Genomic DNA, 23,331 nt, shown 5'->3' on the forward strand with positions numbered 1-23,331 from the left:
TTTTGTTAACTAACCAATCCTTTATCCATGCTATAGGTTACCCCTGCACCACGTTCCTTTATGTTGCGCAGTAACCTTTGATGTAATTCCTTATCAAATGTCTTTTGTAAATCCAAGTACACTGTTTCCACAGGTCCTCTTTATTTTCATTGCTCATTACTTCCGAAATAACTCTAAGTTAGTTATGGTGACTTTGTCTGATCCCACGATAAGACCAGGAGCAGAATTAGGCCATTTGGCCCATCTGGTCTGTTCTGCCATTCAATCATGGCTGATATGTTTCTCATCCCCATTCACCTGCCTTTTCCCCATAATCCCGATCATCGTATTAATCAAGAACCTATCTATCTCTGTCTTAAAGACACTTAGTGACTTGGCCCCCACAGCCTCCTGCGGCAATGAGTTCCACAGATTCACCACCCTCTGGCTGAAGAAATTCCTCTTCATCTCTGTTTTAAAGGAACGTCCCTTCAGCCTGAGGCTGTGGCCTCGAGCTCTAGTTTTTCCCACTAGTAGAAACATCCTCTCTACGTTCACACTAGCTAGGCCTCACAGTATTCTGTTTGTTTCAATGAGATGACCCCTCATCCTTCTAAACTCCATCGAGTACAGACTCAGAGTCCTTAACCGCTATGATTTTCTACGGGTTGGGATCTTCCAATCCTGCCGAAGATGACCTGCCCCCGGCAGCGGGACGGATGAGCACCACAAAATGCCACAGGTTTTGGCAGGACTGGAAGCTTCCGCCAGTGGCCAACGGCGAGCCACCTCTACTGCCAGAAAACACGGCGTGGGGGGTGCGGTAAATCCCACGCTCAGTATCCTACTACAACCTCCTTAATAATGCATTCCAGCGGTTTCCCTATGACAGACCTCTGGCTAATCTGTCTGTAGTTCCCTGCTTTCTGTCTTCCTCCTCTCTTGAATAAAGGTACGCACATCAAACCCTATAAAAGAATGCTCCCATTTATATGGATCTCTGAATGGTTTGGATTGGATGCATATAGTTGGTGCTCCCTGCTTGTGAAGAATGATTGTAGTGAATTGGCTCCGATGAAAGAGTTACTGGAACATGCTGCTGATTCACTAATGCCTACTGTCATGTTACCGCAAAAGAATAATTTCACTCCCTTGGGAGTGAGAGCATGTTGGTTGGTTTCCAAGCATGTTCGACCACGAGCTTAAAAAAATTATTTTGAAAATGAAGATTTAAAACTCATTGAGTTCTTCTGATAAGTGCAGCTCTTCTGCCAAAGGGCTCGTACTGAAATGTCAGCCTGTGTGATCATTCTGCAGAAGCTGTGTGTTTCCAGGATTCCCTGTTTTTGTTACACATTTCCAGCATCTGCAGTCTTATTTTCTTGGTGGATTCTCTGCCACGGTTAACAGCAGTTTGAGCACTTAATGGGAGCTTAAAACGTTGATGGAAAACAGACTTTGCACTGCTGAGACTACTGGTCCTGTCAGAGAGGCGCAAGTAATAATCATATTTAGTGCTCTTTAGTGCTCAAACTACTGTATTCCTCAGTTGTTGTTTTAGATGGTGTTTTACAATAATACAACTTTTTGCCTGTATCACATCCCAAACTTCCTTGATTAACAAAAGAATTTGCTTCCTTGCCCGAGTCATGTGCAGGTTATATTTATAGTCAAAGAAAGCACCACATGTCAGAGGGTAATGGGCAACTGTCGTGTGCTTTCTTTGACCTGGAAGCAAAGGGTTTCCAAACACATTCAACAACAGAAAATTTCTCTCACCCTCTGTTGGAAACTATGCTGTCATTCTTATAACGTCACCTTTGCTTCTAGTTTTGGCATGCAGCTGAAAGTAACCTTAAAGTACTGACTCACTTTGCAGGCTGTCATTTGGGTAAGTGCAACACATGCTGAGGCTAAACCAACTGGCTAAGAAGGTCCCCAGTCTGTGCATATCCTGCTCATACCACCCACAGGCCCGGTGACAATCTGCCTCAGTGTCAAAAGGCCAGGTAGAAAGAAAAGGTGTCAGCCAGTGTTCCTGTGCCTCACACCGGAGTGACACTACTCCCCGCGCCCCCCAGACAGAAAATATGCATGTGCAAATATTGAATAAAAACAGGATAGACTGTGATTTCCAACTGACTCATTCCATTCGCATGGTGTATTAACATGAAGCAATGCCAAATTGTGAAAAACATACTTTCCTCAAGTTACGCATTTTATTTTTTTAGGTTGAATGCGCCATTCATAACCCAGAATGCTGTAATGCATCTGACGCACCTAATACCATCTCTATGGAACATGGATATCTGTGGGTAAGTAAGAATATAAGTAATAAGAACAGGAGTAGATCACATAGCCCTCGATCCAGCTCCACTATTCAATATGATCATTGCCAATCATTGGTATCAGCTCCATTTTCCAGCCTGCTCCTCATAAGTCTGCTTCAGTTGGGCGTGAATTGTTTAAACTACATTAATGAACCTTTGGAAATATCATAATGTGCTCTCAGTGCCCGAGTGTAGAACAATGGTGTAGAATTTTTATGTAATGCCTTTTCTTTGCAAGGAGTCATGAACAATCAATTGATAAAATGTTCTTTGTGCTTTAACTTTGCTTCCTGCCCCAGCCCAAGCCCTGCCTTAATGCTGAAAGCAATAGGATCTCAGTGAATTTAATATCCAGTGCTTCATATTCATTTGGCTTTTTTTTTAACTAGTTCAGCCTTGTAGAACTTAGATAAAACCATACCATGTTAGTAAACAGCAAATGATCACTGCAGCAATTTTGTTTTAAATTATTTGGTTTGTACTGACGTGCAACTTGTACTTTTCTGATTGCAGTTATCACACTCTGTGGACTGCTACTGAGAGAATTTAGTTTGTTTGTGGGATCTGAGTTTTATAACCCAACATTTATTTCCCATCCGTAATTGCCCTTGAGAAGGCGGTGGTGAAACACCTTCTTAAATGCAACTTCGTGGCTTGCTAGATAGTTAAGAGTCAATCGCATTGTTGGCCAGAATTTTCATGTTGGCCAGAATGGGTGAGGACTTCATGTTTCTTTTCTCAATGAAACCAGATGGGCTTTTAGCAATAGTCCAATGGTTTGTGATCTCCATTACTCATCCTTTGTATTTAAAGCTCCCTTGATGGCAGGTTTGATGCAGATTTATTTTAGGAAGTGCTGAGGGTTTTGGCCAAGGGTGGTATCATGACCAGGACAGGCTTGGAGGGCCGAAGAGCCTGGTCCTGTGCTGTATTGTTCTCTGTTCTTTGTTTTGGGTGCAGCATGTCAAATCCAGCTTGTGACCTGCTCTCCACCTTCTCAACCACTGCTGCCCACTGCCTAAGCACCCCACTCCTGCCTGCTGCCTACTGACACGCTCCTGCCCCCACCACAATTTTACCAGTAACGGGTCCATGATGCCCGATCGCCCCAGGCTGACCATGAAGCCCCCCCCCCCCCCCCCCCCCCCGCCCCGGTGATTGATCCACTCGCCCCTCCACCAGGGCGGCCGTGGACTGAATCCGCAGCTGCCACCGACCGTTCCCGACGGGCGATAGGTTGTTTGAACCACGCCGTTGGGAACTCGGCCAGTTTTCCTCGGAGAATCGTGGGGGGGGAGGGGTCTCTCTGTCTATAGACCCCTCGCGCCGCATGGTTCAATGCGAGAGACTCCCGAGTGATTCTCCGGGAAAATCGCGAATTCGGAGCGGAGGCTCAGAGAATCCAGCCCACTCAATTCTAATCCATCACCGAATGCCTCCTGAAACCTAAAGTGCATAGAACATAGAACAGTACAGCACAGAACAGGCCCTTCGGCCCTCGATGTTGTGCCGAGCAAATGATCACCCTACTCAACCCACGTATCCACCCTATACCCGTAACCCAACAACCCCCCCCCCCCAAACCTTACTTTTTAGGGCACTACTGGCAATTTAGCATGGCCAATCCACCTAACCCGCACATCTTTGAACTGTGGGAGGAAACCGGAGCACCCGGAGGAAACCCACGCACACACGGGGAGGACGTGCAGACTCCGCACAGACAGTGACCCAGCCGGGAACCAAACCTGGGACGCTGGAGCTGTGAAGCATTTATGCTAACCACCATGCTACCGTGCTGCCATGGTGGCACTGCCGATACCTGAGAGCTAACCATCTCTGATCAGCTGGCAGCTTTGAGGTGAGACTCCCTGGGCGGAATTCTCTGATAATGGGTCTACCTCCCTACGCCCTCGCGAGAACTGGCATGAATCGTGGAGAAAGTCCAGAGCGATTCTCCATTTTGAAGGGGGCCAGCAGGGCCCCGAGTGCTCCTCGCAGCTCCGGCTGCCGATATAGGGCCCTGCACTTCCAGCTGCGGGTCCGCACAAGATGGCGGACCCACACAGTGGGCTGACCCCGACAATATAGGCCCCCGCCCCAGATCGCGCACGCTCGCAGATCGGTAGCTCCCGATCGCGAGCCTGGCCATCCTGGAGGACCCACCCGGTGACGGATCTCCCGCCCCCCACCAGGGCGGCCGCAGACTGGGTCTGCAGCCGCCACTCCGCGCACCTGCCGGGTGGAACCATGAGTGAACCATGCCAGCGGAAACTCGGCCAGTTGTCGGTGGAGAATCTTTCAATGGCCCCCGACTGGCGCCAATTCGATTGCGCGCGCGACTGGCGGTGATTCTCCGGTCCCCGGAATCGCAGGAAGGCGTCGGACCCAATCAAGGGTCTGATGCTACATTCTCCGCCGTTGCGCCAAGCGTGATTTCGGCGCAGAGGCTCGGGAGAATCCCGGCCAAAGTCCCTCAGGGGCAGAACTCATTTCTCCATCCTATTAACAGCTGTGGGGCTGCAGTTCCTCCCCTGTGTGGACTCCTCCCAGCTTTTCACTTGGGTGGGCAGTGATCTCGGTGACTCATATAATTCATCCCATGTTTCTAAATCACTAGTCCAGGCCTCATTGGAATACTAGCCCAGTAACATAACCATCCTACCACCACACTCATAAGATTCAAAGAATAGTGCAACTCAAAACGAGGCCATTCGGACATTTGCACAGCTTCTTTGAAGAGCCAGCCAGTTAGACCCTATCCTCCGCTCTTTCCCTTTATCCCTCCAATAATAGGAGAGATTTTCCACGCCACTCGGCGGCCCGCCATTGGCCAGTGGCTAGATCGCCTGGTCCCGCCATTGTCAATGGAGTTTTCCCATTGAATGCACCCCTCGCCCTCGGGGAAACACGCGGAGGAGGTGCGCCGTGGGCAGGACCGGAATATTCCTTCGGCGTAAATGGCCAGAATGTTCCAGCCATTGTGTAATTTGACAATTAATCCAACTCGCTTTTGAAGGCTGCTACTACATCTGCATCATGAAAACACCGCCATCTTGTGTATTCTCTGCCAAGCCACACACCATCCTGACTTGGAGCTATATTATCTTTCATTCATTGTTGCAGTGAAAACTTCTGGAACTCCGTGCCCAACAGCACTGTGGATGTACCTACACCACATGACTGGACCGGTTCAGGAAGTTTTCATCATTGCCTTCTTAAAGGAATTTTGAGATGGTTAATGAATGCTGGCCTTACCAGTGACCCCCCCCCCCCCCCCCCCCCCCCCCCCCCCAGTCCTTGAATGGAGAAAAGAAAAAAATTACCACCCTATCAAGCAGTACATACATTCCACCTCCTGACATTCATTATGTAAAAAATGTTCCCCAGTTCTTCTATCATTCACCTTAAATCTGTGCTATCTGGTTAGCGACAGCTCGACCATTGGAAAAAGAGACACAAAATCTTTATGATTTCAAACATCTGCAGCAAATCTCTTCTTAGTCCTTTCCGTTTTAAGGAGAACAACCCCAGCTTCTCCACTCTGTCCACCATAATCCCTCATCCATGCAGCTATTCCAGTAAATCTCTTCTGTACCCTCCCCCAAAGCCTAGACAGCCTTCCTGAAATGTGGTGCCCAGAATTGAACACAGTACTCAGAGCTGGGGCCAAACTGGTGTTTTAGCTTAACATGCTGGCTTTTGCTTCTGTTTTTAAAGCTCAGGACCTCATATGCTTTCCCGACTGTTTGTCAACTTTTGTCACAAACAATGATTTATGCACAAACACCCACAGGTAGACCGCTTCTCCAATATATTTTAAAATTGTGCCGTTCAATATGAACTGTCTCTTTTCATTTTTCTTACCAAATTGTGTTTGCCTATTCCACAAACCTATCAAAGTCCTTTTGATACCTCTGACGACCTTCCTCATTCACTCCACTTCCAAGTTTCGTGTTATCTGTAAATTTTGAAACTGTGCCTTGTATTCCCAAATCCAAGTCATTAGTACATTATCAAAAACAGCAGCGTTCCTCCTCCTGAACCTTGGAACTCCACTGCCTGTCTCCTTTCAGTGTGAAAAATATAGTCATTCACTGCAACTCTGCTTCCATCTGGTTATCAACTATCTGGAATAAACTCGGTTTGTGAATAAACTCGGTTTGTGAATAAACTCGGTTTGTGAATAAACTCGGTTTGTTCTCACTGGAACGAATGAGGTTGAGGGGCGACCTAATAGAGGGCTACAAAATTATGAGGGGCATAGACAGAGTGGATGGTCAGAGACTTTTTCCCAGGGTGGAGGGGTCAATTACTAGGGGGCATAGGTTTTAAGGTGTGAGGGGCAAGGTTTAGAGGAGATGTGCGAGGCAAGTATTTTTACACAGAGGGTAGTGGGTGCCTGGAACTCGCTACCGGAGGAGGTGGGACGATAGTGACGTTTACGGGGCATCTTGACAAATACATGAATAGGATGGGAATAGAGGGATATGGACCCCGGAAGTGTAGAAGATTTTAGTTTAGACGGGCAGCATGGTCGGCGCAGGCTTGGAGGGCCGAAGGGCCTGTTCCTGTGTGCTGTACTTTTCTTTGTTCTTTGTTCTATCCTTAACCAGGTTTCTGCTTCAACCATTTTTGTACCCATGCTGGTACTATCCTTCCTATTCCACTGGCTTAAATCAAAGCCAATACTCTATGCTATGATACATCTTTTGAAAGTCCATACATGCAACTGCACTGCCCTCCTCCACTCTTTCTTTTACCACATCGAAAAACTTATTCAAGTTAGTCGAACACAATTTGCCCTCAATAAATCCAAGTTGGCTCCTGTTTTATTGCTCCAAGTGGCTACTAATTGTCTCTTGAATTATTGTTTCTAAAATCATCCCCACCATCGATGTTTAATGGAGATTGCCTCTCCATTTTTATGAGCTACTTAGCTGTCCCTGGGGGCGGAATTCTCCGCTCCCCACGCCGGGTGGGAGAATCGCAGGAGTGCCGGGCGACTCACGACACGCCCCCCTGGCGCCCCCCGCGATTCTCCCACCCCCCGCTCGGAAGAATCGCAGCTCGCCGTTTTTCACGGCGATCCGGCCGAGCGGCCTGCCGTTCCCGACCGGTTCACGACGGTGGCAAACACACCTGGTCATTGCCTTTGTGAACATGGGCGCCAATGTGCCGTTTGAAGCTTGTGGGGGGCGTAGAGGGGAGTGAGCACCACGGCCGTGCTCGGGAGGGGACTGGCCTGCGATCGGTGCCCACCGATCGTCGCACCGGCGTCTCAAAGCGGCGCACACTTTCCCCTCCGCCGCCCTGCAAGATCAAGCCGCCACGTCTTGCGGGGCAGCGGAGGGGAAGACAACAACCACGCATGCGCGGGTTGGAGCCGTCAGCTGTTGTGGCGTCAGCCGCGCATGCGCGGGTTGGAGCCGGCCAACCTGCACATGCGCGGCTGACATCACATAGGCGCCGCCGTCGCGTCATTCTCGGCGCGCCGCCTTGACGCAAGCCTCAAGCCCGGCGGCCGAGAATAACGGAGCGCCGCCCCTAGCCCCCCGGGTAGGGGTGAATAAGGTGAGAGAAGCGGCCTCCGAGGCCGTCGTGAAACTCGGCCGAGTTCACGACGGCCTTCCCGATTTATTGCGGGAGCGGAGAATTCCGCCCATGGTTTTTTGCATCCCACTTCTGGGTTCCCTGGCCAATCAGGGAGGCCAGGCGGGGTCATGTGCTGGATCTGTCAAAGGAAGGATGTGTAATTAAAGGGATCCCAGCAGGGGACAGAAAGGGTGGACAAACATGCATATTTGAGGCTACAGTCACCAGAGGCATGGAGAGGAGACTGGGAATGTTACCGGACCTCTCTCTATTACCTGGTGGTCCTGTTGCAAGATCGGAGGAGCTGCAGTGAGGTGACCTTTTCTAGTGACAGCCACCTTAATGGTCACTGACAGTGCATATCCAGCTGTCCCACTGCTTGTTCCAGGTGTCAGCAGAGATCTACTGTAAAAGCCTTTAGCACTGGTGCTCAGTTTTGTTGAGGGATCTGCTCCTCTACCTACAGACATTATGTTGGGAGTCTGACGACCTTTGATCTGGATCTCTGTGTCCATCCCCTCTAATCTGTGGAAGGGCATATAGCTGAGCTAAAGGCAGCTGGCACCAGTGTCCAGGCACTGTAGTATTGGCTCTGCTTCTCCTTTTGTTCATCTTGAGAGGTGCAAAGAAGAGTTACATAAACTGCTCCCATGTCATGATGAAGGCTGGCAGCTGGGATCTGCAGCTGGATGTGGATGAAGTGCAATGGAGGTGAAGTGACTTCAAAGGAGTCCGGAATCACCTGTCATACATTGGAAAACCGCTTCACTGATCTGAGGCTATCCAGCCTGTTCGCTTCAGTGGAGAAGCACTGCCTGCTGTGCACTGGCCTTGCTGACCCAGAGAGCTGTTCCCAGCTCTAGGAATCGGTTCACTAGCGTAAAGCTAGAGTACACGGTTAAAGAAACACAGAACTGCTTGTCTGCAGCATATTCTAATTACCTTCATGGCAGTCCGAATATTGTGCCCGCTCACCTTCAAAACCACTCGGATGAAACCTGGAAAAGAGCGGGATTGTATTGCGACACAGACCCAGTGTCACAAAGTGTAAACCTAAAGGAATTTGCCTCCATGTATGCACCCAAACCCACCTCCCCTTCCCAGTGAAAATGCGCCCCCCCCCCCCCCCATTTTTGTGAACACCAAACAAGCTGATTCTGTTATTGACACCTTAAAGACATTCTGGGTGCGATTCAATCACCGTGTTGCACCCGATGCCGATCGTTACGTACCAAGAGCTTTGCTGGATAGGCCCAAGTCGGGCCTTGCGCCTGCCGCAAAACCTCACACGCGTCACCCAACTCACGTTGCCTGGCGTGATCTGGATGACGACCTCACTGGGCCATTAGACTCAATCAAATAAGTGCGGCATACTTGAGGGCGCATTCAGCCAACATGCAGGGACCAGGCGTGATGGCTACTCCGGGGGTCTCAGAGGCATTGGAGCTCCGTGGCTGGTTGGGGGCAGAGCAGTAGCCTGGCACTCGCACTGGCATCCAAGCATCCTGGCAGTGCGCAGTTGGAATTGTGAAGGGTCATGGCCTGAGGGAGTCATGGCCATGAAAGGGGCGGGGGTGAGAGGGATGTGGTGTGCGAGGTTGAAGGGGGTATGAAGGTTTGTGGGGTGAAGGGGGTTCCTGAAAGGGGGGGGTTTCATAAGGTGGTGTGGGGGGCCTGAAAAAGGGGGGGCCCTCAGCGACCGCATAGCGGGATGTCCTCAATTGGACATACCCATGTCTGGGGGTGGGGGAGAGAGGGGGAGGAGATGATCCTCGAGCTCACTTAGAGATAATAGAAAATGACACCCTGATCTCTGAGGAGGTGGTCTCCCCACGGGTTCAGCTCCCCACCGCTGAAAACATTTCTAAGGTGTGGGCTAGACCAGGGAGAAGCTCCTCAAGGCCCAAAAATTGTGGGTGAATCCAGGTCTAGATCACTTTAGGCCACGATTCAACGACTGCCTTGTGCCTATCGCGGATCTGAGCGTGCCGGGTGAATAGGCGGAGGGTAAAATCGAGATTCGCGCCGGAAGCAAACCATTTTGCGATTCATCCGCCCGCTTCTGATGGCGAGTTCTGGATCACACTAATAAGATTGAAGTCAAATGCAGTGGCCTCCCAGGAATTAGCCAGCTCCCCACTGAGAAGTCAAACAAGCGTCATTTCGTACCCCTCGTATGGCCCAATGTAACTGAACGGAAGTGAGGAGGTGAGTACCCCTTTCCATTTTCCGGCATGCAGCTCAAGGGCACCGTAGCTGCTGCCCCAGTGTTTGGGGTGAGAGAGGTTCCCTTCAGGGGGGGTTGGGATTGTTCGGAGGGGCTGGAGCATTCCAGGTCGGGGGTCGTCCCTGGGTTGGGGGAGGGGTGGTGCGGTGCTTTGCGTTTGTAAGGCCTTCAAGATACCGTTAAATATTGTGCAGACCCACAACAGGGATAATCACAGCTGCAGCCTTTCTGTCCCATCAGACTCTTACAGGACAGAGCCCTGCAGTGGATTTTCTCCTGAAAGTCAATTTCACCCTCCTTGACTGTGACCAGCCTCTTGCGTCACAACTGGAGGCGATGTCAAATGAAGAGTTGGCCTTGTTAGTTGTGATAGCACTCCTCAAAGGCACAGGTACCATGTCTCAGAGGATGATTAGTACACTCCGTGTCCAGCAAACATGATGCCTACATAGAACATACAGTGCGGAAGGAGGCCATTCAGCCCATCGAGTCTGCACCGACCCACTTAAGCCCTCACTTCCACCCTATCCCTGTAACCCAATAACCTAACCTTTTTGGTCACTAAGGGCAATTTATCATGGCCAATCCACCTAATCTGCACGCCTTTGGACTGTGGGAGGAAACCGGAGCACCCGGAGGAAACCCACGCAGGCACGGGGAGAACGTGCAGACTCCGCACAGATAGTGACCCAGCTGGGAATCGAACCTGGGACCCTGGCGCTGTGAAGCCACAGTGCTATCTACTTGTGCTACCCACCTACAGTGTGCCTGTACTCGAGGAGCATCAGTACTATAGAGGCAGCTGCCAACAATCAAACACTAAAGAGCGGGATTCATCATTGAGGATCCTCTCGCGGTCAAAGGGTAAGTATTTGGATGAGTAGAGGGCAGCTAATGTTCCTAGCAGAAGTCTGCAGTCTAGGTTTTAGGGGCTCCTGATGTGGCGGGGAGTGAGTGCGCAGAGCAAGGTTTTCCAGCACAGCTGGCTCACTGGATTCCACTCTGAGAGAAGGCAGGACAGTCATAGTAAATGGCTTGGGGGATTTGAAAGCCCTAACTGATTGTTGGTCTCTCACCTTCTCCAATTCCTTCCAGATAAAACAATGTTGCTGCTGAGGTGGGCAGACATGTAGAAGGCAGCAATGCCAACTCAGCCAGGGTCCGCTGCACATACTGAAGTCCTGGCCACCTATCAGGCTGAGAAGGGAGCCAGAAAGGGGAAGCCAGCGACTAAACAAAGTGTACAGCCGCTGTTGGCTATTCCATGAGCTGACAGATAACATATGCCACAGAAGAATCCATCTCACCGTGAAGGTCACTGCAGCCATAAACCTCTATGTCACTGGGTCATTCTAGGGCTTGAGCAGGGACCTATGTGGCATATCACAGTCACTAGGAGGTGATGGATGCTCTGTATTCCTGGGCATCAGACTACATCACCTTCTAAGTTTAACCAAGCTCACCAACATGCCCGGGCTGCAGAATTTGCTGCCATTGCTGGGATGCCTCGGGTCCAGAAGGCGATTGAAGGCACACATGTCATGCTGCAAGCACCGGGGCATCAGGGAGTTCCTTATATTAACCGGAAGTGGTTCCACTCCTTGAATGTTCAGATCGTGTGCGACCACCACCTCAAAATCATGCACCTGTGTGCCCACTACCCTGGGAGCGCGCATGACAGCTACATCCTATGGCAGCTACACATGGGACACTGGGAGATTCCCTGTGGCTTTGAGGACCATACCAGGATTACGGATTGGCTCGTCAGGGACACAGGACATTCGCTGAGGATATGGCATGCTGGAGGAGGAGTGGATGGAGGGACATGCGGTGTCGTCTGAGGAGGAGGATGCAGACCAGGAGGGGCTGGAGGATGAGCCTAAGGAGGAGCCAGAGATTGGAAGTTAGGCTGTGATGAGGGTCCAAGATAGTTAACGCGTAGATAGAGTCGATGATTAGAGGATGTTTCCACTAGTATGAAAAACTAGAACCCAGTGCCACAGTCTCAGACTGAAGGGACGATCCTTTAAAACTGAGATGAGGAGGAATTTCTTCAGCCAGAGGGTGGTGAATCTTGGAACTTTTTGCCATAGAAGGCTGTGGAGCCAAATCACTGAGTGTCTGTAAGACAGAGACAGATACGTTCTTGATTAGTAAGGGGATTAGGGGTTATGGGGAGAAGGCAGGAGAATGGGGAAGAGAAACATATCAGCCTTGATTGAATAATAACGGAGCAGACTTGATGGGTTGAATAGCCTAATTCTGCTCCTATGGCTTATGGTCTTACATGTGAGGAGGATCAGGGAGGCCTCATCGTCTCCAGATTCTCCTTGGACAGGGCTTTGTCCGTCAGCTCATCCCTCCATCTTCGTCCTTTCCCTCTTATTATGGGCTATCTTCTCGTGCGGGGACAAAGAGAGGGAATTGTGAGCCACACGCTTGATGGGTCAGGGGGGTCTATAGCAGGTGGCATGTGTGGGCATGGAACCTAGACATGAAGGGATTGTGCTGGTGGGTGCCAGGGGGTTCTGAGGAACAAGCTTGAAGATCAGATGTGGGGAGGGTGTGAGATATCTGCCAGTGAATTGGGGGAAGGAGAGGGATTTGGAAATTTGAGGGGTGACAGACAGAACTGATATCAGGAGAGAGGTGATAACTTACACTTGCAACTCATTAGAGATCGTTCGACTTCTTGTTATGTTGGATGGCAGTCCTCCTGGTCATGCTGCCAGTGCTGACAGCAGCTGCCATTTCCTCCCAGGCGGCATTGCTGACTCTGCTGCTGGTTCTTTGACTCCCTCGGGCAACAGGTGCCCCACCTCTCATCCACATCAAGAAGCCTGATCAGGTTGGCATCCGAAAGCGAGGAGCAGATTTGCACGTTGCCATGCTTATTTGTTTACTGGGAGTTAGTGGTGAGGGAGCTTTCAAAAGCAGCTCCCCCTTTGCGGTGAAACGCTGAGCCATGAGTCGTGCAAATCAGACGAGAAGGGAGCCAAGAATGATGAGTTTCGCATGGGGACTCATTTTTGGCACTAAAGAGTCGTTGAATGCAGGCCACGATCTCACCGACATGAAACACCTCACCTAAAGTGCCCAAAAGCGGACTTAACCTTGGTCCACTGAATCGCACCCTCAGAATTTCTTTGGTTGAATCATGCCCTCTCTTTCTAGCATTGTATCCTCCTTAATCAAAACTACTGCTCCTCCTTTTTTAATCCCTTCCTTCTCTTTGCTGAATGGCATACACTCAGGAATGTTAGCCATCCAACTCCACCCCACCCCCTTTTTCTGAGCTAGATCTCACCGCGACATATCCCCTCACATGTATGGGGCCTGCAGCTCACCAACCTCATGAACTACACTTTCTGCAATCACACTATTCATACAGATAGGTCCCCTGGGATGTGTTTCCAGATAACCAAGCCTCCGGGCACTTGTTTGATTGATATTTCCCAGAGGTTTATTTTCTCTTCTCGGTCTGGTTTAGCTCACAGGGCTAATCGCTGGCTTTTAAAGCAGGTCAAGCAGGCCAGCAGCACGGTTCGATTCCCGTACCAGCCTCCCCGGACAGGTGCCAGAATGTGGCGACTAGGGGCTTTTCACAGTAACTTCATTGAAGGCTACTCGTGACAATAAGCGATTTTCATTTCATTTCTCAAGTCGTCTTTTCTCCTCTGATTGGCAAGGCCAATTTGGAGAGATGAGGTAGATCAAGACCATTGTGTTGAGAAATTACACTGTAACAGTTTGGCACGATGAAGTAGCTGATATTTTCCTCTCCTTTGGTTTCATGTTGTGCCATGCATTGTGCAAGCGTATAGAGAATTCAAGCATGTAGCAAATTCAAATATTTTCTATTGATATTCAACAATGCAAGTAAAGCAAGTGATTAAAAGGGCGCTAATGACAAATTGCTCTCTTTTTTTTCAAGCTGTTTAACAAGTTTATTGGAATTTGCATGAATCTGATTCGGCCAATCATTGCAGCCAACTCTTAACAACTTAAAACTAAAAATTATTGAATATTTCAGAAAGCACTAGCGTATCAAAAAATCTAGTTTACAGATTGTTCAATTTCCTGTAATCTCAGTTGCGTCAAGATTGGCAATAATGTCTTGTCCCTGCCTTTCTTAACTCCTGTTGGATGTTCTGTGGAGCTTTAGTCGTGTTGTTTTATTCCACTGACTTGCTGATGTTTTTTTGGATGCAAAGCTTTGTAAATAATGCATAAGATTATGAAGATTGTCAGATTTATGAATGGCTTATTCTCTACTTTTAATGAGCAGATTGGAAGTTGCACCAATCAAATGGGACAGATCACCATAGTCACACTTCATAATTCCAATCCTAAAGTTATTGAATGTTTCAATGTTGAGTCTCGTATACTGGCTATGGCGTACGTCCCAGATGATGACAAACCAGAAGACTCTGATGTCTTTCCTGACTCCGAATCTACAACTACAAAGGCCACTGAAACCCCAACCATCTGTCTTGGCATGGAGGAAGGAAGGTGAGATATGCAATGAAAAAGAATAGACAGTGATTAAATATAAAATCGATCAAATGCACAATAGGCAGGATACACTTGGCTGCTGCTGCTGTTTCTTCCTTGGTTCAGTCCAACAAGCTGAATGTAAATGACAAAATTATGGATTCCTTGTGAAAGCAGATTCATCCGATAGCATCGCTTTCTCTGCTAGGAATAACAATATGGTTTCCGCTTTCAAAAGATAAGAAAATCATCCAATAGCCTGTCGATATTTAAAACCAAAGCTATTAATTAATATTGTTATTTACCCATGTTTTTCCTAATAAAAATACTTCCAAAATGTACCTGCCTGCCATTTACAGAGATGAGAGGGAAAGGAGTGCCTCACAATAATACACACAAATTCTTTTTAATTCCTTGATGGAATATGAATACCCCTGGCAAGGCCAGCATTTATTGCCCAGCCCTAACCTAGCATTAGTCTAATTCTGATTAATCAAACACTATCGGTTTAAATATTTCATTTCTCAGCAGCATTCTGTGCCAGCGTTATAACTTTAAGTTGTTGAGGATCTAATCTTAGCTGCAGTAATTTTGGAAACTTTCTGCCCAGTGCACTTTCTAACTGGAAGGTGGGTTAATAAGAAGAACTGTCCCTGGGCTACTGTCCCATGCCTTCCAATCAGTGTGCCACTGATATATTGGGCTGGATTCTCCGGCCCCTCAGTAGCGTGTCTCTCAGCAACGTGCCATTCACTGGTGGCAGGACTGTCAATGGGATTTCCCATTGTAATCACCCCATGCCGTCGCGAAACCTGTTGGCGGGGTGAGCTGCTGGCAGGAAAATTGAATGGCAAGGACTGGAGAATTCCAACCGTTGGCAGATGCCTTCTGTACTCTATGTTCTATGTCCTGGGGCAGGTTAGCTTCCCTATGGTTTTGGCTGTATGGCCTGAGAAATCTGGCGGAAATCTGGTGATGGGGGAAATTGCTTAAACCCATGCTACATAACAACAGAATAACCATATGTGTTGATTTTTTTAACAATAGTACATGATCTTCTTATCCTAAAGAGGTGTAATCACAGATTGGCGAACCTTTGCAATGGTAATATCTTGTCCCAGCTTTGTTTGCTGCAGTGTTTAAACCCTGCAGTCATGTGCCTTTAACCAAGATTGAAATATTCTCAGCCAAAGTAACCTGAGAACTCCAAACTATGACACAAAAGGCTTTTGTACAAACAATCCTTGAACACTGGAGCCTTGTTTTGACTAGATCCTTTCCAATTCATCTGAAGCTCTTTGACATAGTTTGTTGTAAATACGTGAGACCATAGATACCATTTAGTGGTCGGGTGATATATTCACAGACTCTTGGGTGGCTGATTTTCAAACCAAATACTTTTACTTTCTGTTCAAGTAATTTTTAAAAAAAAAATTAAGCCCCACTCACATTTTGCAGCATTTTTCATTGTTTCCATGTAACACTTTTTTACAAGCTAAATGTTGAATTTTCATCTTCTGTCGTGAATTAATGGAAAATTATAAAGCCAGGGGCTGGGGTTCTCCGAGCCCGCGACGGCTCGGAGAATCGGAGATGACGCCGGTCCGATGGTGGGACGCGATTCTCCGACGTGGCGCAGATCGGGGGCCGATGAAAGAGACCCCCGCGGCGATACTCTGTGATCGACAGCCGAGTTTTCGTCGGCATAGTTCTAACATGGTTCCACCCTGGGAGCTCGGACCCACGGCCATGGTGACCAAACTGGTGGGGAGGCGGGAGGATCAGAATCTGGGGGATCCTCCACGGCCGCCAGGCACGTGATCCGTGGGGGGGCTTACCTTCTGTGCCAGCCCATTGTGTGGCTCTGCCACGTTGCACGGCGCCGTGCACAAGCGGCCGCCGCGCGCATGAGTGGACCTGCGGCGAGCAGTGCAGACCGTGTACGGCAGCTGAAGCAGCACAGAGCACTCCAGCGCCGTGCTGACACCCTGTGGGCAACAGAATCGCTGGGCCAAGAGGCCCGTTGACGCCGGTGTCAACACTTACCACATTTTCAGAGAATCCGGCCAGGATTTCATAGATTTAAGGTTAAAGATTGCATGACACTATTGCAGAGTGTGTAGACAAATGCTTGCTGTTAAATATTACCAGAATAGAACTTAATCAGATTTTAGTTCATATACTTTATTCTAAATATGCATGTCATTATGTGTAATGCAAAGCTGCAGTTTCATATGAATATGCTATCAGTATTGCATCTAGTAAGCAGTTACACCCCAAACATATCACGCTAGAATAATGAGCTCAAATGTCAATCATAAAACAGCAACAAGTTACAACTGAACAGATGGTGAATCTAACAGATAACACACAATGTTTGAAAAAAGTTGTAATAAAAAGACTGAGAAGTAAAGCCGGCCATACCGTGTCACTATCTTCTGAGTTTGGTATCCTAGCTTTCTCTGAAGGGGAGGTATTATGTATTTCCCAACAGTGATTATCCCCTAATTGACTCCAGGATTTTACTATTCACAGCATCCAGTTCACGTGGACATCAAGGCACAAGTCACTGAAACACAGTTCCACTTTAGTCACAGACAACTTTTCTACAGTTAGTTACTTCATACCTGTGGGAACCCCCTGCCCCTTCCCCCGCTGACACCAATATATTTGATTTTTATTTGCAACAGCGTACATTGAATTTAATCTGCAGCAAAAGATACAAAAGGTGCCAACTTCACCAGTAGACTCTGCTGATACAGGCAGCCATGGTCCCACAGGATGGCCATTACTTCCCCTTTTATACTGTCTCCTCATACCTGCTCTAAACTTTTGCCAAACGTTTACTCGTCCGACGCCGGAGAGGTGTAAGTAGACAAATGAAAATGACATACAACTGGTTCCATAACACACTCAATAGCTTGTTAATTGGTTAGGCTGCATGATGACGTTGGATTGCAGCTTGTGCAATTTGCCAAGTCTCCATTTTAGTCAACAACGCTTAAAGTGGCATTCGTGAAGTGTATGAAAATGTAAAACTTTCCAAAATACATCGGGGAGAAAAGTAAAATTTTTTCATGAATTCCCTTGCCCTGACAGACACATTCTGGTTCTAGGAAGATCAACTGTAAAAGGAACACAGCATGTGAATGGAAACCAATGTAGACAGCATGGGGAAAATCTTGACTTTGCAAGATAGTGCAAATTAGTTGATGGAGTCAGCAGCCTATTTTAAATTTCTCCCATTTTTATTTTCCATTGACTTCAATGCAGATAAAATCAGGTGTGATGGGCTCCTGATTTGTTATCACCTGTTTTACACTACCGCACAAAGTGAAGAGCTACTCACACAAGTTCCACTGAATAAAACTGGGGTCAAACATTTAATTAGATGCCCTGTTTTTATAGCATTGTATTACATCTGACTGTGATTGGAACATTCTTCCTTTTTTTTAATCCTCCTCTAGCATTTCCGTGTACAAGAGCAATCAATCTTCGAAAAAAGTGCGGCTGCAGCATTTCTTTGCTCCAGATAAATCCACAGTGGTGAGCCTGGGGTACAAGTTACGGTGCCTGTATGCTGGACTTGTCAATGGAAATATTGCCATCTATACCAAGGCAGAAGGTGGGTCAATGTCATCTGTTCGTTATGCACCGCTCCCGAGATTTACTTGCGACCATTTTCTTGAATCTTTTAAGCTGGAAACGTAAGCTACTTTTTCCTGTTTCGGTTTTCGTCCTCGGTAACATGTTTCATGAACGTAGAAACACAGCAGGACACAGAGTAGATCTTCCCCTTGATCTTCACATAATTCACCTCGATTTATTTTGAAAAGTTACTTGGATAATTAAAATATGAATGTGGGTTGAAATGTATAGCCTTTTACTCAGCAGGCATAATCCATTTTGTATGAACTCTCGGGATTTCTTTCTTATTAAATGTCTACATCTATACTGAATCAAGTAGACCCCATGGTTGGTCCTCAGAAATAAAATAAACATATTCTTTCAAGATTTTACACATACCTACACAAAGCCCCAAAAATAATGTAATTTTTATTTAATAATAGTTGCTGATACGTCATGTACGAAGTTGAAAAATTTGAGTGTCCCCTTGTTTTTTAAAAGGTGCCGAAAACATTAGCTAAAGTTAGATTTTATGTAATTTTTGATGAAAATTCCATATCTGTGATTCAGCCAATCACAGAGTAATTTGGAAGTGAAGCTTTTGCTGAAGAAATACATGGATTGCCCGGAAAGCTTTTTTTTAAATGATTAAAGCAATTACAATAAATATTGCAACTTTATTCTGGTAATTTAGTTAGATAGGTTACAAACCAGACAAAGTCTCCTTTGCTCTTACTATATTATTTTTAATGGAATATTGGAATGCTTAGAATGGTGGAGCCAGTTTTCCCTCCAGTTAGGACCTAATATCCGGAACAGTAGGCTGAGGAGATCATGCCATCACTTCCCCCAACCACCCCCACAGTTACCCAGCAGATTGTGGAAACCACTTGGATTTTATTTCAGCAGCAAACCACAAAATAACAAACACCTGGAATTTTCACTGCTGCAGGCCCTGAGGCCTATGGTTAAACATTTCCCCCGCGTGGAGTGAGCACTGATTCCCAGGTGGTGGTTCCACCCACTCGGCATCTATCAAGTAGAGGAATCAGCAAATAGAGCTGAATTCAAATCAAGGCTTGTGTAAAGCACAACACCCCAAGTTCACTTTGAACCATAGTATCATTGCATTGTACAGCACAGAAGAAGGCTATTTGGCTCATTGTTCCTGTACTGGTTCTTTTGAAAGAGCTACCCAATTCGTCCCAATCTCGGGCTCTTTTCCCATAGTTCTATAAATGCTCCCTTTTTAAGTATTTATCCAGGTCCCTTCTCCAGTTACTGTTAAACTTGTTTCCAATACCCTTCTTGGTACTGTATCCCAAATCACAACAATAACTGGGGTCCATTTCTTCGCGAGCAATTTCAGAAAATCAGAAAAATTAATGGCCTTCTCACATTTGAAGAAAGGAGGGTCCATATTAAACATGTACTCGCAGATAAAGTTCCATGAAGCCAAAATATTTTCCTCATTCCTTGTTAACTCCTATGTTGGGTGCGATCCTACGGCCACGTTGAACCGGAAAAGCAGCTTGCCCTGGTGCAGCGTGGCCGTTGAAAGACCGGAGACCCCGCTCCTGCGATCTAACCGACTTGCCATGCCTCGCAAGATCCATTGTGAATTTGAGATGTTGGGATGTAAGTCCCGCCCACTTTTTGGTAAATCTGCATATTAGGGCGAGGCAGTAAGCCTCACTTTATTGTGCTGATTCCCGAGGTACGTGAGGGATTCAACCCTTTTGCCTCAGAGACCTCGGAAGAGTGATATTTCGTGTTGGTCCCCACACACGGGGACCAGATGGAATGGCACTTGTGGGAGTCTCCCAGGAAATCGGAGGACCCCAGATGCATGCCCTTTGGGCAGGTTGGTGCCCAGGGGACTCTCCCATAGTGCGGTGGGGCTTGCGGGAGAGGTCAGGGATTGTTTCAGTTGCCTCGGAGATCAAGGTGCCATGTAAAAACCCCCCCACCCTCCCTGCCTCCACTTTTTCTTGTTAACCCTAAACCCTCCCGCTCCCCCTGCTGACGTAACTGTCCTGGAAGAAGTCAATGCATGCACCCATTGTCTTTTGCTTGAAGGAGTGGGTGGTTGATGGGGGAAGGGTTTTAATATTTCACTTTGTAATGGATGTCATGTTGATTCTTTGTACTGGTCTGAAGATTGTCAGCTGAAACTTGACCCTTGACCTTTCAGTATTTTGCATTGCCCTTCTATACCTCCCTTTGCCCCTTCCCACTCATACCGCTAAATGTTCTGCTGCTCAAGGGTGAAACTGCTTAATAATACCAATTAGTCATAAATTATGGCAATTTTGTGCGAAGACTACTAATTACTGAAGACCACATTACGACTGTCTAAACTAATGTTCCTTCCTGCGTTCATGGTGAGCAAACTTGTGGTCCCATTAGCAGCAATTGAACCAGTTAATATTAGTTGAAGGAATTTTCCATTCAGCCAAGTGTCGTTACCTTTATTCTAAAATGTGGTTCAAAGTCCCAACCATTTAATGGGTGTGTATATCACAGTTACTGGTCTCGGTCAGAGTGTTTTGAACAGCTGCCAGAACAGGGTCACACTACTGGCTGCGTGTTAGTTTCTTCTCCAGTGACAAAGAGCTATTGTACTTGCTAGCTAATCGGTTGTATTAACATTAGGGGAGAACAGGCAGGAAGCATTTCTTAACACTAACACTTAAAATTAAATATGTTCCCAGGCAAGGTGTCGGGCTATCTGTGAAATTTGGCTTTACATCAGGCTGGAGTTAACTCTGGATGCACTCTTACATTTATTTTTTTTAAATAAATGTATTTATTGGTTTTCACATTTTTTGTTTTATACATTTCAATCCGTATGTTACATTACAAGTGTCATAACCGTACATAATGTCAAACAAACAACAAGGAGGAATTAAATCACAAAAGAGAGATGAACCAAAGAACGAGGAAAACAAAACACAAACAAACGAGGATCACTATACATATTTACAGCTACATGTCTTGCCCCCCCGTCCTGTGGCTGTGGGACCCATTTGGCCGATCTGCCTCAGTTGCCCTGCCTCGTGTTGGCCCTAGTGTGTACTTCCTCACATATTACTCCCAAAATGTTCCTCTACTGAAACCTCTACCACCTGTCCAGGCTCATTCCCCAATACCAGATCCAGCACTGCCCCTTCCCTAGTTGGACCATCTACACATTGCATCAAGAAGGCTTCCTGGATACACCTTTCAAACCGTTCCCCACCCAAACCCCTAGCACTAAGTGAGTCCCGTTCCCCACCCAAACCCCTAGCACTAAGTGAGTCCCGTTCCCCACCCAAACCCCTAGCACTAAGTGAGTCCCCCCCCTCCCCCCCCACCCACTCATTTGGCTGTTGGCTACAAACAGATCCTAGATGGCAAATTTGATTTTCTCCAGTTGGAGAAATTCCAACAGGTCGGGCAGTCTGCAGAACTGCCGGGACTTGTTGGGCGACTGTTAGGGGAGGCACGCTCCCCGATGGACAAGACGAGGGAAAAATGGGAGGAAAAACGAGGCATAGAAATAGAGTGGGGATTCTGGAGGGAAGTACTGAACAGGGCAAACTCCACCTCCACATGTGCAGGACTAAGCCTAATGTAGCTAAAGGTGGCAGCATGGTAGCACAAGTGGATAGCACTGTGGTTTCACAGCACCAGGGTCCCAGGTTCAATTCCCTGCTGAGACCCTGTCTGTGCGGAGTCTGCACGTTCTCCCCGTGTCTGCGTGGGTTTCCTTCGGATGCTCCGGTTTCCTCCCACATTCCAAATACGTGCAGGTTAGGTGGATTGGCCATTGCTAAATTGTCCTTAGTGACCAAAAATGTTAGGAGGGGTTATTGGGTTACAGGGATAGGGTGGAAGTGAGGGTTTAAGTGCGTTGGTGCAGACTCGATGGGCCGAATGGCCTCCTTCTCCACTGTATGTTCTATGTTCACTCCGAACCAGAACTCTTACATTTCTTGCCTTCAGTGCTTTCAAGAGTCAGATTGTTAACCAGAATCCCGAGCCCCATTTCCATCTTTGCCAAATCTCATTGTAGATTAGAGATGTCCCTGGCCAGTATAGGAATGGTCATTGCTGAGGCTCTGACCACTGGTAGGGCTGAAGCTGCTGAAGCTGAGGCCCATTTCATGCACCTCTCTGATCTCTCATTCTCTTCTGACCTACAAGCTGCAAATAGTGTCAGCATGAACTTATTATTTTCTCCTCTCCCTTCACCAAACAACTCTGGCAGCCTTTGTTCGGATTCTATCTCAGATCTTTTGCCAAATAAGTGGGTGTGAAAATGGATAATTCCAAACACTGAGGCTAATATCTCACTCTTGACATTGGGAGTAGTTGGGATATTGAAACAAATGCAATGGGTTTACCCTTCTCTAAATGCATGCTCCTGAGCCTTTTTGGAATGCATCCTGTTTGCGAGTGGTCACTCTTCCCGAGATGCTTCTGATGGTCTTTGTGCGACAGAAAGGCCACCACTTTTTTCAATAATTCCCATAAAGCTGACACTATTTGCACAAAATTAGGAATGTAAGGAGACAAAAGGTGGAAGATTCCCCCCTAATGGTTTAAAGATACTTATTCATAAGATAGTGTAAGATATTGGCATCACATGGATATCCTCTAGTTTGCTCGGACAGGGTGGATATCAGCACTCAGAAAAATGGACCCTAAGAAATTAATTTGCTTTAAGTTGATGTTAAACACCAGCCCTTCTTTTTGTGCTGCTTGCATTAACAGATGTAAATTCCGTTCAGGCTCCTGTTTTGTCCTACCCACGATGGCAAAATCATCTGCAATTCATTTGCATCCTGGTATTTTACAGGTAATGTAAACCATATGAGCCTGAAAGAGATTCTGGCAACAGATGGCCCAAAAGGAAGTCATTAGAAGCAATAACATAGGAACATATGAGTACGGAGTAGGCCATTCAATAATATCGTGGCTGATCTGACTGTAACTTCCTGCCGACCCCTGATAATCACTCATCCTCTGGGTTATCAAGAATCTATCTAGCTCTGCCTTGAAAACATTCAATAATTCCATTCCTACTGCCTTTTGAGG

At 47.2% G+C, this 23,331-nt stretch overlaps 1 protein-coding gene across 1 annotated transcript in view; it reads left to right on the forward strand.

Moving 5' to 3' along the window:
* arhgef10 (Rho guanine nucleotide exchange factor (GEF) 10) overlaps positions 1-23,331 on the forward strand; it is a 372,032-nt gene that overhangs the window by 260,338 nt on the left and 88,363 nt on the right. The window contains 3 exon segments of the mRNA XM_038800413.1: positions 2,211-2,294; positions 14,417-14,640; positions 18,090-18,247. Of these exon segments, the coding sequence (XP_038656341.1) occupies positions 2,211-2,294; positions 14,417-14,640; positions 18,090-18,247 (466 nt within the window).

This window comes from Scyliorhinus canicula, chromosome 6, assembly GCF_902713615.1.
Source record: "Scyliorhinus canicula chromosome 6, sScyCan1.1, whole genome shotgun sequence".
Classification (NCBI taxonomy): Eukaryota; Metazoa; Chordata; class Chondrichthyes; order Carcharhiniformes; family Scyliorhinidae; genus Scyliorhinus; species Scyliorhinus canicula.